General features: G+C 44.7%; 1 protein-coding gene across 1 annotated transcript; it reads left to right on the top strand.

Annotated features, from left to right (window-relative positions):
- Window positions 1-762: 762 nt before the first annotated feature.
- On the top strand, window positions 763-18,905 carry LOC119335503 (disease resistance protein Pik-2-like). The gene is made up of 3 exons (XM_037607624.1): window positions 763-1,836; window positions 14,174-14,794; window positions 16,993-18,905. Exons 1-3 carry the CDS (start codon window positions 763-765, stop codon window positions 18,814-18,816), a joined length of 3,519 nt encoding a protein of 1,172 aa, XP_037463521.1. The 3' UTR covers window positions 18,817-18,905.
- Window positions 18,906-22,341: the final 3,436 nt, after the last annotated feature.

The raw sequence follows: 22,341 nt of genomic DNA, 5'->3' as shown, positions 1-22,341 counted from the left end.
GGAGATCCGAGACCCACAGGTGCATCATTAACTGCAGAAAGATCTGATTGAGCACCTATGGAGGCTCAAGGGGGACGCCGAGTGATGAAATACGAGTTTTTATTTGTTGAACTATATAATTTGTATTGAACTATTTGTTGTTGTAGTATTTTGTTGAAGTATTTGATTTTTCTGTGATGAAATATGTGTGTGTTGATAATTGAACGACGAATCCACGCCGAATATGGGCTTATTCTCGGCCATATGGGCCGTTTATTCACCGAAATTGGGCTGCAAAGTGGGCCAATTTCGGCGCCTGGGGGCGACGACTGGACGCAAAACCGCTCCCAGCGCCGAGTGTATCGCCGGCTCGCCCCCAGGCGGCGCTTTTAGACGCCCCCTGGGGGGCCAACGGCTGGAGATGCCCTTACAGGCCACACAGTTTGGCAAGCAGAGGCGTGTGCAATAGGTCGTCATAAGGCACACGTCATGACACACACAATTGCTATTTTCCCAATCATGTGCATTAATTAGCGAACACACTCGTATGCTTAATTAAAAATAACAATCCTCGATTATGTTGAAGACTTATGGTCTCTTGTATGTGGTCTAGTTAGTCTTTGTTTTAATTTTTCCAACTTCCAGTATCACATTTCGACCTCCGTCAATTTCCTTTTAAGTGTGCCGTCTTCCGGTAGCACAACTACTCCAGCTACCACTCGCACCACACCCAACAAGAGACTAATCAACCTCAAGCTAGCTAGGCGAGAGACATAGAGAGCAATGGCGGAGCTATTGGTGCTGGGTTTGGCCAAGACAGTGGTGCAGGCGGCGCTTAGCAAGGTGAAGGCGGCGGTCGAAGAGGAGAAGGAGCTGCGTGCGAATGCACGGGGAAATATGGTGCTCATCACATTGGAGTTCGAGATGATCCACTCTTTCCTTGACGTCGCCACTGAAGAGCGCGTCAAGAACAATCTGGTGAAGACCTGGGTGAGGCAGGTCCGCGAGCTCGCCTACGACCTCGAGGACTGCATCGAGTTTGTTGTTCACCTCGACAACAAACCCACCTGGTGTTTTAGATTATTCCCCTGCTGGCCTTCATCGGCACTGCATCTGGACATGGCGGTCGCGGAGCTACAGCAGATGAGAACCAGGGCTGAGGAGTTGGGCAAGAGCTACTTGCGCTACAGCCACATCATGGACTCTGACCCCAAGCTGTTTAAGTTGCAACAACACGTTACATCCGGCGACGCTGCCGGCGCAGTAGCACTCAACATGCTACTCACGGCAAGGGGTGCCATGAAAAGGCAACCATGCTTTCGGGATCTCGCTCAGTTGATCACCAAGAAAGACGTCCAAGAGCTTCGAGTTATTTCAGTGTGGGAGACGGTCGACGGCGACCTTGGTACCACATCCATCATCAGGAAGGTATACAATGACACGTCGTTCATTGCATACTTCACCTGTCGTGCATGGGTGAAGATCACACATCCTTTCAATTCCCGAGACTTCATCCGGAGCATCATGGCTCAGTTCTATGAAAACTCTTGCAAAGATTCAACCATGGTAGGGACGCATGTCCTAATTAAGATGGACGCCGCCACCAATGAAGATCTCGTCAAGGAGTTTAAGCAGCTCGTCACGGAGAAGAGGTATCTTATAGTATTGGAAGGCTTTTCAAATATGCTAGAGTGGGACGCTATCAGGACATTTCTTCCTGACATGAAGAATGGTAGCTGGATCATCGTATCCACGCAGCGCTTCGAGATAGCGAGCTTGTGCATTGGGCATTCTTATCAGCTAACGGAGCTGAAGCAGTTCTCGCCTGAGCACTCTGTCTGTGCTCTCTTCAAGGAGGTAACATATATCATTAGTTATTCTTAGGACATCAATTTCCATGTGATGAACTTAACCTATCTACTACGTATATTATTTATTACTGCAATTACATCACACCGCGCTCTCAATTAACATGCTAAATAATATCACAATAGAGCATTTATCGGAAATATCACAATAGATCATAACATCTAGAGATTAATCTGCTAGTATAGACACTTGATTGATGTGTCACAAAGTAACAGTAGCTATAGATGATATTTTGTCATTGTCGCAGTGGATCATAATTGCACGCCACAAAAACTATTCCAATTCTAGTTTTGCATGCTAGCCTAATATCACTTATAAATTGGCTTGATGGTCTGATTTTGTTTCAGTAAAATTTTAATTAATACCATGTATATCAGACCAATCTATTTGTTATACAAAATTAAATTTTGCATATTGGTATAGTATCACATGCAAATGATTGATGTGCTAACCTAGCTATATAAGTGTTTGACTAGCTAGCTCACTATCTAAACTTTAAGTGTTCTTAGTAAGCTGATAACACATCTACAGCACACATCTGATACTTGATATGGTTGTCAAATACTAGCAAATTAATACAAAACCTTGTGAGTAAAGAAATAAAAATATTAGCAAAGACGTTGCGATGCAATTGTGAAACAGTGGTTTATACAAGCTTGGCTAAACTTACCTAGGACAAAAAGAGTAAAATCATATATATATAATATAGGTATTGAACATGACATGCCCTATCATCTACCTATTATATATTAAAAGCACAATACAAAGAATTTCTTTTAGTCACCAGGTTGGTCCACATCATAGTTAGATCTACAATTTGCCGCTAGGATTTAAAGAGAAGTCAGTACTGCTTTAATAGAGTCTTTGTTCCATACAGAAAATGGAAAGCAGAATTGGCATTCAATCCTAACGTGAGCCTGATGATTTCTCCAAGTCCTAAATATGTCACCAAAAGAAGTCCCAATTGAGAAAACAAGACATGATATAGGCTAGCTGAAGTAGTGAACCTGCTGGTAGGGATAACATGCTAGGCTGTACACATGACTGGATATAAAATTAATTAAAAAGGAATATTACCACTGCCAATAGAGTAAAAAATGTAAAATAGGTACAAACATTTCTCACAAGTCTGCATGTTTATTTTTACAAGAGAAAATATTTACAGTTTGCACCTGGAGATGGGGTGGCAGGGAAGGGTGGGAGACGCGCCGGCGGCGGGGCGAGGGGGAAAGGAGGCAGAGGAGAGGAAGAGAGGGAGAGGAATTTTGCTCGGCCTCCGAGCAATGGAGTAAAAATAGGGAGATTTGTGGTGGCCGAATAAATTTTTGATTCCTCTAATGGTTTTAAGCGATCGGTTTGGTGCGGGTCAAAGGAGGAAAACTGCATTTTTACTTCCCTAACCGGTTGTAAGGGACCGGCTAGAATTTTTTTCGATAAAGGGCTTTTCATTGAATTGAAATATCGAGTTGATACAATCGCATCAAAAAATCACCCGGCCTCTGCATAACTAGATGCACACAGCCAAAGTTCGCAGAAGTAAATGTCTAGATAGTCTGGCGAAGAACCATAATAAAAGATAAAAATAAAAAGTCCAGCCTATAAAGGTACTGAATCAATCCGAAGATCACACCGCCAACCATGGGGGTAGAAAATTTCCCGGGCAGAATGCTCCAGCCTGGTAGACGCCATCAAAAAAAGGTCTCTGTCCTCCGGCTTCTGCAGGATAGACCATGTACGGAGCCATCGCGAGCATATATGGATAACCTGCAAAGGAGAAGGAACAGATGCATGGTTAAAAACAATATCATTCCTGGTGAGCCAGAATGCCCAACATAAGGCAGCCGCCCCCACAAGAATGTGAGCAGAAAACTGTTTATCTATACCCCTCAACCAATTGCCGAATATATTACGTGCACTACGTGGGGGATATAAATTGGAAGCTATTTGTACAATGGCCCAAACAGATCGTGCGAACTTGCATTCAAAAAATAAGTGTTTAATCGACTCATCATGATGACAGAAAACACATTTTTTGCAACCTTGCCAATTTCGTCGTGCCAAATTGTCCTTAGTTAAGATAACCCCCTTATTAAAGAACCATAGGAAAATTTTCACTCTCAGAGGGATCTTAAGCTTCCACAGTTTTCGATTATCAATTGGAACCTCGTTATGTACCAATGCATCATACATGGATTTTACCGAAAACTTTCCACTTTGATGCAATTTCCAACGAAAGATGTCTGGTTCCTCAGACAGCTGAATTGCTCCCAAACGGGTTAGCAAATCCTGCCATGCTGCCAAACGAGGTCCAACGGGCGTTCTACGAAAAGAAATATCTGGGTTTTCTTGACCCAACACTTGCTTAATCGTGACAAACTTGTGTCTAACTATCCGATATAAGCTTGGGTATTGCACGTTTAAAGGAATGTTCCCCAACCATGTGTCTTCCCAGAATCGAATTTGGGAGCCGTCCCTGACCGACAACGTTCCGAATTGGAAAAAGAAATCTTTAGCTTTCATCACCCCGCTCCAAAAGTGTGAGTCACCCGGTTTCCAGTAGACTTGGGAGATTGCTTTGGAACCCACGTATTTATTACGAATGATTTCCTGCCAAACTCCATCCTCAGTGAGTAGTTTATAAACCCATTTGCTGAGTAATGCAATATTTTTGAACTCTAGATCCTGGATACCAAGTCCCCCTTGGCTTTTTGGTCGACATAAGACATTCCACCTAGCCAAACGGTATTTCTTGGTTTCACTATCACTTTGCCAAAAAAATCTTGATCTAAAGTAATCAAGACACTGTAGCACACCTTTTGGGAGATGAAAAAATGATAACATGTAGAGAACCATATTGGTAAGGACGGAATTAATCAAGATTAGTCGCCCCCCATAGGACAGAAGTTTGGCCTTCCAACTAGCCAGACGTTTCTCCAATCTCTCTTCAACATGTTTCCATTCAGCTATAGTCAATCGCCGATAATGGATAGGGATACCCAGATATCGAATCGGAAATTGTCCGAGTTGACAACCAAAGATTTCAGCATAATCTTGGTGATGCTTCTGCGGCCTCGCCGAAGCAGAACAGTTCACTCTTATGAAAATTAATCTTTAGGCCAGATAAATCCTCGAAAGCACATAAAAGCAGTTTGAGGTTTCTGGCCTTTTCTAAGTCATGATCCAAAAACAGTATAGTGTCATCCGCATACTGCAATATTGATAGGCCTCCTTGTACTAAATGAGGGATGACCCCAGTGACTTGACCTGCTAACTTGGCTCTCTCGATGAGAGTGGCTAGCATATCGGCCAGAATATTGAACAAGATGGGTGATGCAGGATCTCCCTGACGGAGCCCCTTCTTTGTCTGAAAATAGTTGCCTACGTCATCATTTAGCTTAATGGCAACACTACCTCCGGACACAAAGCTCTCAACCCATCGACACCAAGTATCGGAAAACCCTTTCATTCGTAATGTTTGAAGCAGAAAGGGCCACTTTACTTTATCGTAAGCTTTCTCGAAGTCTATTTTAAGAATGACTCCGTTCAAATTTTTGTGATGCAGCTCATGAACCGTTTCATGAAGGACAGCAACTCCATCCAAAATGTTTCGTCCTTGCATGAAAGCTGTTTGGGATGGTTTGACTACGTGGTCTGCCACCCCGTTCAGTCGGTTAGTGGCGACCTTGGTGAAGATTTTAAAACTTACATTTAGTAAGCAAATCGGTCTATATTGTTGAATCTGACTCGCATCTTTCGACTTAGGTAGAAGAATTATTTCCCCAAAATTTAGACGGGAAATGTCCAATCTGTGAGCATGCAGTTCGTTAAACAACTGAACCAAGTCTGATTTTAACATATCCCAGAAATTTTGAAAGAACTCCGCCGGAAAGCCATCCGGACCCGGAGACTTATTATGTTCCATCTGAAAGACTGCAGTCCGAATTTCCTCCTCAGAGAAAGGAGAGGTTAGGAATTCGTTTTCCGCATTGGAAAGTTGCTGAATATCATGAAAATTAGACTCATCCATCTCCATTGTCGTATTCATAGATGGACCAAACAAATCTTTATAATACTTAGTAATGAATTTCTTTAGATGAGCATCCCCCTCAATTCGACCCTCCTCCTGATCTAGAGCGAAGATACGTTTCTTTCTATGTCTGCCATTGGCTAACATTTGAAAGTATTTTGTATTGTCGTCTCCAAGTACCAGCGAATCAGTCTTACACCTTTGGTACCATTTAATTTCCTCCTCGCGTAACAGGCGGGCTAGCTGCTCATTGAGCTGACTCTTATGCTCAATCTCCATAGCTGAAAGCAGCCGCACCTCCGCGATTTTATCTAAGGAGTCAATTAAGGTAGAGAGTCGCAACTTTTCTTGCTTATATATCCCTGCGGTGTGTTTGGCCCAACCACGAAGGAATTGGCGCAACGCACGAATGAGATAGTTCCAACGTTGAATTGGTGTGTCGCCACGAGGTGGACGCTGCCACACCTTTTTAACCAACTCATGAAAACCCTCTCTACTAAGCCATCCCAGCTCAAATTTGAACTGTTGGCGATTCGTACTAGCAGCTGCTTGACCAAAATCAGTAAGCAATGGGGCATGATCCGATAAGGCCTCAATTCTCTCCAGTGCTCGTACCGAGGCTAGGGGGTATTTAAATTCCCAATCCGTGGTAACTAGCACCCGGTCTAGTTTTTCAAAAGTTGGTATAGATCTGTTATTAGCCCAAGTGTATTGGCGCCCCGACATAGAAAGTTCCCGCAAGTCGAGGCTATCAATAACAGCGTTAAAAAGAAATGGCCATCTAGTGTCAAATCTGTCATTGTTTTTCTCCTGGTGGTATCGAAGAATATTGAAATCCCCCCCAAGTAGCATTGGGTGTGGATTTTCTCGACAGGTGTTGACAATTTCTTTGAGAAAAGCCGATTTGAACTCCTCTTGAGCGGCACCATAAATGGCTACCAAACTCCAGATGAAGTTATCGGCTTTGTTTCGAAGGTTGAATTTAATGTGATACTCCCCCTTCGACGATGAAAGAAGTTCCAAGTAGGTGGAGTGTATACCTAACAGGATACCCCCGGACCTCCCTGAAGGCGGTAAAATGTGCCATTCATAATCTTTACCACATGAAAAATGGTCTAGATCACGTGTAGGAAAGTCACGCCTACCACACTCAGAGATTGCCACAAAGTCAAGAGCATAATCCCTGACACAATCAGAAATATGTCTATGTTTAGCCAAGTCGCCAAGACCTCTGCTATTCCAAAACATCCCTTTCATGATGAACCTTTTTTGCAATTGGAGACTTTTGCTTTTTTATTTGAGCGTCCCTTCTTTTTCCCTGAACTAGACTTGTTCTTACGTACCGATGCGACAAGCTCACATAGCATAGTGTCGCGCATGGTATCTTCTAAGTCTACCTCAGTTGCATCTTGGACCAGATGGGAGAGAAGTTTGCCTTCATGATTGGCATCCGACTCCTCGTCTTCCTCATCTGATACTAAGGGGTCCACAAGAATACGCGATTTAGGAGCAACCGTAAGCCGGTCGAACTCCACTTGCTTAAGAGCCTTAACAGACAAGTCAACGGCTGATACATTTTTACCGAGTGAAATACCAAGGCTAGTGATATTTGAAGATACTTTGGCATTGTCAAAAGAAAGGAAGGATTTGGAAGTGGACGTACCATCAAAGTCGAGGTTCCGCGAGGCCGTTCTACGCATGGCCTTCCGCATTGAGTCCTCGTCCGTAGCGGAAGCCCCATAGGAGTCAACATGATGACGCCCGCTACGTCTGAGATTAGCCGGTGACGACTCGGAAGCCCTGAATGGTGGAGTAGAAGGCTCCGGCGTAGGTGAGGCAGCCCTGGCAGACGGCGACCTCCCCCCCTCCACCTCGCTCGCCAACGGGGACTCCCCCCCGCCCGGCGAGGAAGGTGTATAGGACAGCGCCCGAAGCTCCGCCAGCGCAAGGTCGTGGTCCGCTCTCACCGCCGGGGAGAAAATGACCCCCCGACGACAAGTAGGTCGCAGTGAAGCCGAGGTCGGTGTCGTCACCTGGTCATCCACATCCACCCTAGGTGATCCGATCTCCTGTGGCGCAGAGGGGCTGTCATCCCGAAGCTGCTCCTCCGGTGCAGCCGGTGTATCAGTTAACAACGGGGGCGACACAGACATACGGGACGGCGAGCTAGGTGCCCTGGAAGAATTCGGAGGCGTGACTGCAATCATATTTCCCCCCGCAACCGGTCCAGGAAGAGCAGCAGGGTGAGCGGGGGTAACGGATGTAGTCTGCATCGGAACGGCACCACCCGAAGTTGAGGTAGCCGTCGAGTGCATGGAAGTCGAGGACGCTTTTGGCCTCTTGCTCATGTCATCAGCCCTGGTCCTATCCTCTCTATCATGGCCCTTGTCCCCCTCAAAATCATCTTCATGCTCCCAAACACGTGGTACAAAGTCATCATCTACACGGAAGTCCTCTTCTTCCAATGTATAACGGAACTCATAGCCCTTCTTCTGAACCACCACATCCGACGAAAGCGAGTTGATAGTGCTCCTCTTAAAGGCATCAAGGTTAAGCACTCCCACCTGTATCCGAACTATACCCCGGCGGCGTAAGCAAAGAAGGTCGACATCCAAGGTTGAACCAATAACAGAACCAACCGCCCAAAGACCCAAGAAATGTCGTAGTGCATGTGGAACACCATGAACATGCACCCAAACTGGAATGAGCTCAAAGCGGAACGGAATGTCCTCTGACTGCCATGCCTTGAATTCCAATGTGACATTATGCGATTTTATAAAGACCGTGAACCCAGTTACTCTCAGAAGCACCTCTTCACAGGGAAAAGACATGAGGAAAGCATTCTGTCCATGCGGAATTGCCTCCCACGTCCACTGGTTCTGGTACTGCGCGATCTTAGCCACCTCTGCCTCCACAATGCCAGCAGATATAGAACCTCCCGAGATCGTAACAAGGGCTGTTGGTGAAGTTTGTGGCGCCAAATCAGCTCTGCAAATATTATCCGGCATTTGAAAGAAGGCCATATTCTCTGTACCATATCCGCAGAGCATCGCCGCCGGCTTTGGCATCTTAAGAGCCGGGCAGCGACGCAGAGTCATCGGATGATTGGACTTGTTACAAATGAAGCAGAATTGCTGCGTCTCACAATCTTCAGCAAGGTGCCCCGCAGCCTGGCACTTGGTGCACCACAATTTTTTTGCCCCTGTGGTCACTCCGAGAATCGGTGTAGGTTGCGCCTGTGAAGTTTGCGTCTGAAATAACTGCTGAACCTGTGGCAAAACCGGTTGGGCTGCTGTCGCAAGAGGCATTGGAACAAGAGACTGCATTCCCTGAGAACCATGAGAGACTGTCGCAGCAGTTGTAACAGTGGGAGCAAGTAAACCTGGACGAAATTTTGGTCTTCCGCCCTTGCCTCCTTTTGGCTTCCGAGGGCGCACAAACCAATCCTGTCCACCGGCCGTCGCATTCGTCAGTCCGGCATTAAAAGCGATCTGAGGAGTAGCTGGAGGCGGGCCAAGATTCTGCTGCGGTAGAGGTCCAGCCGGATGATATGCATACATCGGCTGCTGCTGGTTCTGCACATACCCAACCGAAGCATGGTAGAACGGCTGTTGCTGGTAGAGCTGCTGCGGCAAATTGACCTGATAAAGCTGCTGCTGCGGTTGCATTGGCGCAGGCGCAGTAGGTTGCAGAGAAGGAGACGGCGTGGTGTTGGAGTTAGCCAGCTGCGGTGTCGGAAGGACAGGTGTGAATACACCCGGCGCGAAGCCTGGTGCACCTCCCGATGTCGAAGGGTCCACCGGTTGCGGGACGGCGGCGGCAGAGCGGGGCAAGCCCGAGCCGGGCGGCACCTCGCGGGACATCACGGCGGCGCACAGGACAGATGCGAAGGATCGAGTGGCAATAGGGTTTCTCCGATGGCTATTCCTGTTCCACATATGAGACAGCCAACGGTTGAGATTAACCATGCGTAATGGACGTGGGGGATCTGACAAACCTGGAATAGGTTGGGGGCCCATCGTCGGAGACCGATCCGGCGATCTGAGAATCGGTGCAGGCGTCGGGCTCCTGGCTGGTGTCGACATCGCCACCGTGCCGAGACCGGCCTTGCTGAGAACGTCGCCTATTGAAAGAGACGGAGAAATCCTTGCCGGCGGAATGGGTCCAATCCAGGGTCTTACAAGAACCCTAGATGAAGCCGCCACCCTAGCCGTATCCCGTCCGGTCTGTGTGACCGCCCTGGATGGGGACGCCCGCAGATCCAAGGACTTCACCTCATCCGTCTGAGCCGCCCTTACCGTAGATGGTAACTTCCTGGAAGAAGGTCTCTCCCAGACCCTAGAAGCAGGAGTGGGGAACCCAATATCTGCCCAGAACTCGGCGGCAATCTCGTCGTCCGATTTTCGCCGGCGCAAATCCGTTGATTGCTCGCACGCCGATCCCTCGTCCCGACTCTCATCCGTACGCAAACATGCAAAACGCGAGCCGCAACCACCCGCCGCCGTTGCAGACCACCCCGGCGCCAAGGTAAGCCGCCGGCGGGAGGAGATCCGCATAAGCCGGAGGAGATCCACTCACCGCAATCAATTGCCTCCTTCGTCTTCGCAGTCATAGTGGTGGCATATTTGAGAAATGCCCTTAATATATCATAATGGTATACCATCGTGATTATAACTAATCTAATCGCAACCGTATGATCATCATAAGTGTGCCTAATATATCACATTTGATAAGTCAGCGCGCGCGCGCGCACACACACACACACAAACACACACACACACACACACACACACACACACACACATATATATATAACAATTTGATTTGCCTTTTTAAGTGTGTAAATGTAACATTGTCTAGAAATCTTCGCAGCTTCATATAAATAATTATCATCCTACTGTTGAGCAGTGAACTTTTTGTGCAATGATATTGGTACGTGGACCTGAATTATTAACCAGATTAAGAACAATATATATGTTACTCCCAATTTATAAAACATCATGTATGACATATAGAATCACACCACACTCACATAACGTCTATGAGAAGTCCGGAATTGTAGAGATTGGAGATTGGCGAAGTTAATAGAGGTGTCTTGCTTTTTTTTGTGAGGGAGAATTGTCTTGCTGTTGAGGGTATGTACAACATTTTAGGACCATAAAAATAATACACTTTAATGGGACACACATGATGTCAAAACTATATTTGATCTCTTGTGAGTTGCAAACACAACCAACCCTCTCACCGGCTAAGCTATGCTTTGTTCTGCATGCTACTATAGATTTAAACATGTACACCACAGCATATACATCACACCAATAAACTTGATGGATATACGAAATGACCCATGAAATTTTTGCAATACACTTATTACTTTGTAAGTAACATGTTATACCTAAGGATATGTGTCACACCAATACAAACTTGATGGATACGCGGATGACCCATGAAACCTTTGCAACAAAATTGTTATGTTGTACATAACCGGCTAGGCACGCAGATGGCAATTTGTGAATATGTACACGAGGGGTGTTCCTTTCTCAAATTGAAGCCTTGAGCCTAATAAGTGATTATTTCTTTTAATTAGCTTGTTCTTTTTAGAACGTGGATGTATTTGTACAAATATTCATATAAACATGTTAGTGTACCCCACCGTATGAAGATGATATGATGAGACCAGACGAATTGCTCTTTAGCGTCTGATAGATTATGCAAACCATACTAGAGTTTGCCAACTATATCTAAGTTTGATGTGCTGGAATTTTGTCTATTTTTGGCCTAGCCCAATAGCAGTTTCAGAAATTTCTAATAAATCCTAGAGGCCCACGCAGCCCATTAGTGCAAGGCAAGAGGTGGAACTAAAGTTTAGTCCCACATTGCTAGTTTAGAGGGAGTTGGACCTCTTTATAAGGGAGGCTCCTTCCCCACTTGTATGAGCATAAGAACAAGAGGGACATCCACGCGCGCTCCTCCTCCGCCGCCTGCCTCGTCACTCCGCGCCGCGGGTTGCGGGAATGAGCTGAACCGATGTCCAAATTTTTGCCACGCAGACGCACCAGAACTACTGCTATTAGAGGTTCCTGAGCACTGCGCTCCTGCTACGATCTTCCTCATCCCGGCTTGCGGCGTGCACCGCAGGTCGGGACAGTAGGCCTCCGAAACCGCACCTCAAAAGGGTGATAAGGTTTTTGGGGAGCGCTCTGCACGACTACTGACTCCTTCGCCATGGACGCCCCCGACTCCGACGACTACTTCCCCGACGTTGACAACCTCCTCGACGACATGGAGGACACCGACCCCAAGTCCAGTGCCTTTGCTCCGGCTGTTGTCTCGTACGTGTTTTTGTTTTTCCTATTAGAGGTCCTGTCACAGTTGCTTCTTCTAGTGTTTGCCCTACACATGTTAGGATCTACCTCATTTATGCTACTGTCTGCTCGAGAGATGATCGTTTCTAGCTCATATATGCAAATGTTATTTACCTTCACTTTGTCAAATCGCATGACTTGTTTCATCACTGCTATACTAGTCATGTTTTATCTAGTATTTCTGTTAATAAAATCATTCTGTAAATTGCTCATATTTCCAACATGATGGAGTGATAGTAGCGTGGAGTTAGAACCTTGATGATCGATAGTTTCTACTACAACATAAATACTAACAAATAGGGTTGGTGTCATCGCAAGTCAACGATGAGGTTTCTTATTCAACATTGACAAACTTGATCCATCTCATTTTTTATTCAAATAGATCACACAAGAATTTTCTAAAATTTAAAATTTGGAAGTAAATTATACTCGCTCCGTCCCAAAATTCTTGTGTTAGATTTGTCTAAATACGGATGTATCTAGTTACATTTTAGTGTTAGATACATCCGTATCTAGACAAATCTAAGACAAGAATTTTGTGACGGAGGGAGTATATAGATTGCTTAATTTTATGATTAGAGATATTTTATCTTATGATCTAACTATCTGGAAAGAAACCTATAGCACATAAGCTCCAATTCATTTCTATCATGTGATCAGACACATTTTTGTGTTAATTTATATGGTTTCTAATCCTATAGTATAAAAGAGGATGTACCATATATACCAATGGTATGTTCTCTATTTTATTACTGTATTTTATAATCATGTGGATGGAATAGTTAACCTAAAGCATTGTGGTGGTAGGAACGCATGGGACTAAGGAGTTTCATAACATACTGGGTTACAACTTTGTAGCCCATGAGGCTGAATTTTTTTTATATGTGTGAATGCACATAATAAAACCAATGACACATGAAATGTATGCGACTAAAACTGTAGAATGAGCAGATGAAAGAATGGGACCAGAGTAGCATGGTGAAACTTCAAATAAATAAGGGTAAACATATAATAGTACCTCCATTTCAAAATAGAAGATGACATAAAAGTCTTGGACTCAAACTTTGAAAAATATTTAAACAAAATCCTTTATCTTTTGGCAACATATTAATACAAAATAGTAATTGTGCAATTATGTTGCATCCTGGAGATTGTGTCCATGTCTAGAACATCACATCTTTCACATCTTGGTGGAGTCGGAGTCGCCCTCGTGCAGGTCTGATGACGATGACATCGGATTGCAACCTCGACGGCACTCTTCTCCAATGCGGCGTGTGTGCGTTCTTGTGTGGGTTGCCAGATCGCCTTGTGTGCCTTGTTTTTGCGGGCGTGTTGTGACAGTTTTCGCCCGGTTTTCCGTTCATTAACTGGGCAACTCTCTTCGACCTTTTTTAATGAATCAGGCCCTAAGGGACCGTGTTTCAAAAGAAAAATATAGGCGAAAGAAAAACCTGGGCAATCATTTTTTGCGGGTTCAAAACCTGGACAATCTGGATAAAAATATTGAGCCTTTTCCATTCAGTATATTAAGCACCATAAAAAAACCACATAATACCATACGAGCAATTATAAAATCACATAAAAATTATTCACAAGCTTCGGATCTGACATCACATACAGAGGTCACATATAGTCTTATTTTTTGCGGGTGAACATATAGTCATTGTTAACGTGTTAACTTTAAAAGTACCATTGTAATATTTACTCCAAAATAAACATGGTTAAAATCATTAAAATCTACAGATTCACATTTTAATTGGCACAACATTTGGGATGACTATCAAACCTTATTGTTTGTAGTTGCATAACACAAATGTCAATAAAAGAAGAAGAAAATATCTCATACATTTTCAGTACGCTGTGCTAGTTCGAAGAACAGTACTATAACAGATTATTGTGCTTGTGTGATTTATCTCGCTCAACACATACACAGGGTTGTCAAGGCGATGGAGATAGAGGCAACGAACCAGTGATGTTTGAACTGGGCCAACGTTCCGCCTACAAAAGGAGCCCATCTACAAAAGAAGTAGCCCATGACTGGGTGACGAAGTATCCCCTTGTTGGACGCGATTCAGAAGTTAAGTACCTCCGTCAATATATAATACGCGCGCGTATAGAAGGGACAATAATTTCTGTGTGGGGGATCACTGGTATCGGGAAATCAGCTCTTGTCAGATACACATTCTGTAATATGATAATAACTACCAGTCGCCTATTTGAAAAGTATGTCTGGGTGGATGCATCACATCCCTTCAGTTTATCTGAGTTCTGTCGGAGCATACTCTCGGAATTTCACTCAGAAAAGGACCCCATTGAAAAGTGCCGTGAAATTCTTCAAAATCAACGGTGCCTACTTGTCATCGATGATCTCCAGTCAAAGGAAGAATGGGATATTATACATACGGACTTATTATCTGCAAAGGGGACTAAAAGTGTCGTCGTCGTTATTACAACGGAACGAAGCATCGCCACATATTGTAGTGCATCTCGCGGAGATGCGTTGAGTGTCAAAGGTCTAAAATCTGATGCCTCCTTTGATCTCTTCCAAATGCAGGTGTGTTTCTGTCACGTATACAAAACTTCCTAGTTGCATGTACGTTCTCACATACTGAATATTTCTGTCATTTAAGTTATCACTCTAGAATGATTTTTTCGAAAAAGGAGGCTTACCCCCAGCCTCTGCATCCGAAAGATGCATGTTGTCGTTTAATATGTATGTGTGTGCACACCATGTATCTTGTTGTGAAGGCCTTTTGTCCATAAACATGGGCGTATTTGTTTTGATTACAATAAGAATTTGACCAACAATTACACTAATATAATGACAACAGATCATATTGAAAAGTGTGCATCTGTAATTGTACTTTATTAAATAAATCAGTGTTAACAAACTAATTAGTGGACGAACGTTGTCTTCAACAAACAAATAATCCTAATTAACATGGTAGATTCCCAACTAAAGGAGTATTTATTTGCATGTAAGTTGTATGATTTAGATCATACACTGATGTGCTAAGAATCTACACGTTTCTTAATGCAATTTCATTAGTAAGAGAACTAGAAAGTTTCTACTCCATGGTTTGGACATTGAGACAGTCTTCATAACGTCACTTTGACCACTAATTCCTATCATAATAGATGTATAGAACAGAAAAGAACACAGTTCTATATTTTTTGCTTATACATATGATTTTCAATTTTTCAGTCTGAATAATTAAAATGAAATTCGTAGTAAAAGTGTTTAACTGAAGACGGGTCTAAAACGTCATGTATTTTTGACGTGGAGGGACTATTGATAGTAGAAACCAGTGAGCTACAAAGTTCGGCCGGTTGATCACTGTGCAAATATAGCCAACTAACTCGATTAACATACTGAGACTAGGAAACAGCCCCCACCCTCCATCCCGTGTCGTCCCCCGCGGCGGTTACTCGGATGGTATACAAACCCGAGTCGTTGATACCCGCCACTCCTCCCTTCCTCCTCTCCATCACTGTCGGGGGAAGTCGTCGGGCAAAGTCAGGGCGGCCGACGGCGGTGGCGGTGGATCAGCTCCCTATCATGACGGTTGGTGGCGCTGAGTAGTCGGGCTCGCGGGGGCACACGTCCTCGATCTGATCCATGGGGGCTGCTCCAGGTGGCGGCGTAGGGCGGACTCTTGGTGTTGATGTGTGGGTGCGGTGACGCGGATCTGGAGCCATGGAGGGCTTGGTGGTGATGTGTGGGGGCCTCCGTGTGCGGGCCAGTGTCTGGCAAGCTGTGATCGGATGTGGTGCTGGGGTCAGTGTATGCCAGGCTATGATGTGGACCACGTCTTCGCGGTGTTGGCCTTCCGCGCATGCGGTGGTCAGCCCGTCGTGACAAGATCCATGGCTTGGTGCTGGTTATCCAGGTCCAAACGGTTGGATGGTGATGCTTGCAAACTGTACTGCAACGACTTCCTACGGCTCCACAATGGCGGTGGTCATTGAAAGGTCTTCTAGAGGACTCATCTCTTCTAGTCCGGTGATTGACTAATTCGGTAGTGAGATGCAAATTATGGACGACGGCTTGATGCGTAGGGATGATTGTGCAGTGGCAGTGGGTGCATCACATGTAGCTGCTAGGATTGCGAAGAATTGGTGGCGATAGCGCATGGGTGACTTCGATAGTGGTGCTACTCGGGCACCCAGTCTCAAGCTCTTGGGAGAAAGCCTAGGTCCGACATGGGTGGTTATACCCGGCAATGACGATGTTTTTCTTACATCGTTGCCTTGTTGAAGACATTGCTCGGATATGCTTTGATTGATTTTTTAGGGCCTTGTGGTTGGATCCAGTGACGGCGGCACTTGGGTGTCGCTCTCTTCCTGAAGGCCTTACTATTGAAGAGCATCGAAATCCATGTGGTGTCATGAGATGGTTGGTGCAGATATGGTCGTTGTTGCCGTTTACCAAAAAATTATATTGCCTATTTCTGGAGTAGTACAAAGATAATGAAATCAAAACATGTGGTTATTCAGACTTCTGCTAGTGACTTGTACGTCGAACCAAAGTGTTTCCAATTTATTTACAGTTTTTGTTAATAACGCTACGTCGTAAATAATAAAATAATACACAACATAGTGCAATATTACTCATGACATATCCAGCGGGTCACCCTGGGGTCCCCTATTTTATAACTAGCGTATTAGCAGCGTGCTGAAACCAAACAGCAGAACAATTCGTTACCATGCAGATTTACTAGTTAATAATCACATTTTTTTTCTGAACAAAAGGTACAGAGGGCGAAACCATCATTCACAAGCAACCACTTGATTGGAGATCTAGAAGACTTTGTTCCCAGGTGTGGGGGTCTTCCCAAAGTAATTGTTGCTATAGCAGACGTATTGGCCAGACATACCAGAATAGTGGATAATTTACGGTCTTTGGAACAGAGATTTATTGTCGACCTGGAGACCAAACCGGAGTATGATAATCTACAGGGTCTATTTGATTCGATAAGTTCGTACTTCCGTACTTGTCAAGATTCACTAAAGCCATGTATCATCTACTTGACAATTTTTCCTCGGCATCACATCATTCGACGGAGGCGCATAGTAAGGCGGTGGGCTGCAGAGGGTTACTTGATGGACAGCCATGAAGAAACTGCCGATGAAATCGGTGAGATGTACTTCTCCAAACTCCTAGATGTGAGCATAATTCAGGAGCCAGAAGGAAAACTTGCCACTGCCGAACCAGGTGACACAAGGAGCGTTTTGTGCGAGGTCAATGGTTTCTTCCACGAGTACATCATGTCACGACGATTGGAAGAAAATTTTGTGTTTGAACTGCTGGGCAATTGTGCCCTAACCAACAGGCGGACAGGGCGTCACCTTGTCATACGGGTTTCTTGGGATAGAAACAAAGATGTGTTCAAGAGCATTGACTTCTCGCGGCTACGGTCACTGACAGTGCTTGGTGAGTGGAAATCATTCTTCATCTCGGACGGAATGAAGCTTCTCCGGGTGCTTGATCTGGAGGATGCACGAGGAGTAAGAGATGATGATCTTGAGAAGATGATGAAATGGCTGCATCGCCTCAAATTCCTCTCACTGCGAGGACAGCGTGAGATCCACCATCTACCAAGTTCACTGGGTTATCTCAGGCAACTAGAGACTCTGGATGTCAGATACACCTCAATAGCCACCTTGCCAGGAAGCATCACCAAGTTACAAAAGCTACAGTACATACGTGCTGGCAGCACAACCAACAGTAACCCAGCTGCATCAGCACCACCTACTTCATCCAGCAGTCGGTTCTGTACATCTCGTCGTCACATGGTTGGTGTTGAAGTGCCTAGAGGGCTTGGAGAACTCACAGGGTTGCATACACTCGGTGTCATCAATGTCGGTGCTTCACGGGGGAAGGCCGTCCTGGAAGAGCTCAAGAAGCTCACACAGTTGCGCAAGCTTGGAATGTCTGGCATCAGCAGGAAGAACAAGGAGTTCTTATCTCTAATGGAGGGTCACGGCCATCTCAAATCGTTATCAGTGCATCTCGACCAAGACAATAAGGGTTGCTTGGATGACATCTCCCTGCCTTGGAAGAACCTAAAGAGTCTTAAACTGTATGGCCTTGCTGATAGGCTGCCACTTTCAAGCAATCCAGATCAGTATGTCAAGCTCAGAAAGTTGACTCTGGAGATGGACACTTTAAAGAAAAATGACATAGAGTTCCTTTCCGTGCTATCAGAACTATGTATTCTACGCCTTCGAGTCAAACAGCTTCAGGATGGTAAGCTCCATTTTCATGTCGAGATGTATGGAATTGAGTTGTCAAGCTTCCAAAAGGTGAAGATCCTCGAGATTGCTTGCAGCTCCAGCGAGTTACATGTTTCATTTGGATCAAAATCGATGAAGAATCTTGAGCTGCTCGAAATTGACTACTCCAGTGGTACATCATATCAGCTTGCCGGCCTGAATAATCTGTCTGAACTCAAGCAAGTCTTGCTCAAGGGCACCGATGATGAAGCATTCAGGAGAGAGTTCGCGAGCCATCTTGCCAGTCATCCAAGGCAACCTGTCGTGAAGCTGGAGGAACAACTACTGCGCTCGTCCTGAAGGGTCGACGACATTGTCTCTGTTTATTTCCCTTCATTTTCTTTTGCCTACCACTAGCTCGATCTAGCCTTTGCAATCCCTGGTTTGTTTGTTTGTGTAAAGGCTTTGCACTTTCTTTTGTAAAAATAAACTATACTCTGTCGGTAGTTTGATTCTGCTTACATACATGGCTCCATTGTGATATGTGGTTAGCTGATGTGCAGGACAGTTACCATGTATTCTACCATTATTCATTGTGATATATGGTTAGTATCATGTAATTATGATACAGGGGAGCCATTCTGCTAATTGTTATGATTACTTGTATATATATCAACCATGGAAGCTTGTAATACTTCCTACTTTGGTTCATCGATAAAGGGGGCGGTCATTGATTATAAGTACTGTAGTTATTTATCATTTTTTTTAGAACGAAGGCTCAAGCAGAGCCCGGCTTTGAATTAACAAAGCCATCAACCGGCCAGGAATTACAATCGCCCTTACAATGAGAAAGAAAACAAAGAAACTGAAAGCGGCAGATACAAGGTGCTACCAAAACAGCCTACAAGCACCACAACAGAAAGCACATTAGCTTAATGCTCAAGGAGCCCTTCGACGCGAATGAAACACCGAAGCATGACAGCGAGAGAACTTCAAGAGGAAAACCCGCCTAGTGGAGATGAACACGCCCTCATCCACTCCGAAAGGAGACCACCGTCATTGAACCTTCCCTCTCCAATTCCGAAGGGGACCCCTGCCCCTAACCTTGGATCAAAGGGCGCCGGACCGTCGGAAATTGGAGCAACTCACCCTAGAGCAAAGGAACGGTATATATTCCGGAGCACCTTGGGAGATTCTCAGCATGACCAACCCACTGAGCAAAGATCACCAGGAGAAGAGCCCAACCGCAGCTCACTGAGTCATACACGAAGAAACGAAGCTGCTGAAGGACGAGGATGCCGATGGAACAAATAGCAGAGTTGATAAGCGACCGTAGCTGAGATAAGATCAATGCTCAATGAATTAATGTCCAAACCGTCCACACCGTGTTGCTGCTCACTGGGAGAGGAACCCTATCCCCTCCCCTACCATGGCAATGGCGCCGACTCACCGGCAAGCACACACACACACACGGCCGGTCGACATGACAAATACAAGGAGCTAATCTTGTGAAAATTGACTTCGCGGCGCTACCTCCAGCTGCCATGTCGCTGCTCGCCGGAAAACCACATCGAAATGCCAGTGCACACCCCCAACTCGCCCAAGATGGCACCTTCAGCAAGGTGACGCTCGGATGTCGCGTCGCTGCCGCCAAGCCCAGAACTGGCTAAGGTTTTCACCCGGGTATGACAAGGGAGGGGGCGGGGATCGAACCTCGACGGCGCCTTCGAGAAGGGGAACAGTGCCAGCAGGCGTCGCCGCCGTCGTGACCAGAAAGCCGGCCAAAGATTTCTATAGGACCGATCTCGCACCTCCGGCGTCCCCACCTTCCATGGATCCGGCGACCATCGACCGCCACAGACCACATCCAATGGGGAAAAGGCGAAGGAAGGGGGAGGAAGGACCTCCAGATCTGACTCGCAGCCAGGGGCACCAGGCCACCCGCCGCGACCTGCGCCCGACGCCTCCACTGCTCACCGCCCGCACAGCCAAGGAGGAGTAGGAGCACCAGCGAGCGCCGCTTGCCGCAGAGCCGGCGCCGCCGCACCGCCCGAGGCCGCCGCCTCGGCTTCCGAAGCCCTCCGCGAGAAGACGAAGCAGCAAGGCCTCGCCGCCACCTTCCTTGGCAGTCGCACAGCCTTCGCCGGCAACCCCTCTGGCGGCGGCGAGGAGTGGGAGGGAGGTGAAGGGGGTTCGGCGGCTAGAGTTGGGTCGCCGCCCGCGCTGCCCCGAGGGGAACAAAGCGGGGGTAGTTATTTATCATGATCTCACCTCAGATTAATGTGGCTCCTTTTGCATGTGCCCGGCATTTAGATGTGTCAGTAGTAACGAATGGACGCCCAGAAACACTCATCATCTGACAATAAGATAGATCAATGAGACAAATCATGACTAGCTAGCTCCGAATCCATAAGAGCAGCCATGTTTAATTCCACCACTAACCATCTGCAGAACTAAAAATAATCAGGATACGGAAGGAGAACAAGTTATCAGTAGATCATGTGAGCAAGCCATCTCTCCACGTTCCCAAGCGAAAGGTTTCCGTGAATCACCGAAGCTTGTTATACTTCTACTTTAGTTCATCAATAAAGGAGACGCTTGTTGATTATAATTACAGTAGAAAATGATAACAATTTGTTCATGATTTTATTAAAAAAGTGTGAACAAACTTACGAAAGTTATTGACAACTTATTTTAAAAAAATTATCACAAAATATGAATAGTTGTTCACACCTTAGAAGAAGAAGAAATTTGACAACAATTTTGGAAAATATGTTGACAAGTTTAGGATAAATTGTTGATAAGTTAAGGAAAAATGTTCTCAAATTTTATAAAATGTTCCTATGCTTGACAAGTTGACAAATTTGTGCCTCTAGTTTAGAAAAAAAAGTTGACAAGTTTAGAAAAGTTGTGAACAACATTTTTAGTAAAGTTGTTTGGGAGAAAAAAATTAGCAAAAATTAGGAAAAATATTGTTAACAATCTGTTCACGATTTTATAATAAAAACTGTAAAAAAAGGTTAGGAAAGTTATTTCACAACTTATTTTAAAGTAGAAATGTTGACAAATTTTGAAAAGTTGTTCGCACCTTTGATGAAAAAAACTGTTGAAACTTTTTTGGAAATTTGTGAACGTTCGTATTTTCGAGTTGTAACAAAAAAAATGAAAGAAATTGTTGACGATCTGTTCACGATTTTATTAAAAAAATGTAGACAAGATTACGAAAGTTATTGTCAGCTTATTTCAAAAAAATGTTCACAAAAATTGAATAGTTGTTCACACCTTAGAAGAAAAAAAATTGTTGACAAATTTTTTGGAAAATATGTGGACAAAACTTTGAAAAAAATGTTAACGTTCGTATTTACGAGTTTTAGCAAAAAAAATGTTGACAAGTTTAGGAGGAATTGTTCACAAATTAAGAAAAAATGTGCTCAAAGTTTAGAAAAATTGTTCACAACACTTTTAATTGAAAACTCGGGGCTTGTCCTGTGATTTTGAAAAGTTGTTCACATGCTTTTTGTAATAAAGTTGTTCACACAAAAATAAATTTAGGGAATGTTTTTCAATTATTTGACAAGTTTAGGGAATATTTTTCAATTTCTTGAAAAGCTTATGACAAATTAAGAAAAAATGTTGAAAAAGATTTAGAATAGTTACTAAAAAAATATGGGAGAATTTCTTTAGTCATGAGGGAAAGATGCGTTTAAACCTTTTTTATAGCGTCTTAGGTCTCAAGGTTTAGAAAAATACATTATTTGTTTTAATAAAAATGCTCGGAATGAACTAACATGTTTTGCGTAGAAAAATGCTAGGAATGAACTAACATGAACTAACACTTTTTTGCCGATACTGGGTCTGTTTCCATAAAACAATATGGCTGATTTA

This window comes from Triticum dicoccoides, chromosome 7B (genome assembly GCF_002162155.2).
Source record: "Triticum dicoccoides isolate Atlit2015 ecotype Zavitan chromosome 7B, WEW_v2.0, whole genome shotgun sequence".
NCBI classification, from domain to species: Eukaryota; Viridiplantae; Streptophyta; class Magnoliopsida; order Poales; family Poaceae; genus Triticum; species Triticum dicoccoides.
Note: the sequence above shows the minus strand (reverse complement) of the source record. Positions and strands in the feature narration are given on the sequence as shown.

Bases quoted from the DNA above. Each gene is read 5' to 3' on its own strand.
- LOC119335503 (XM_037607624.1), top strand. From the start codon at position 763: ATGGCGGAGCTATTGGTGCTGGGTTTGGCCAAGACAGTGGTGCAGGCG. The intron at 1,837-14,173 runs GTAACATATATC...ACACATACACAG, and splicing joins TCTGTGCTCTCTTCAAGGAG to GGTTGTCAAGGCGATGGAGA. The intron at 14,795-16,992 runs GTGTGTTTCTGT...TCTGAACAAAAG, and splicing joins TTGATCTCTTCCAAATGCAG to GTACAGAGGGCGAAACCATC.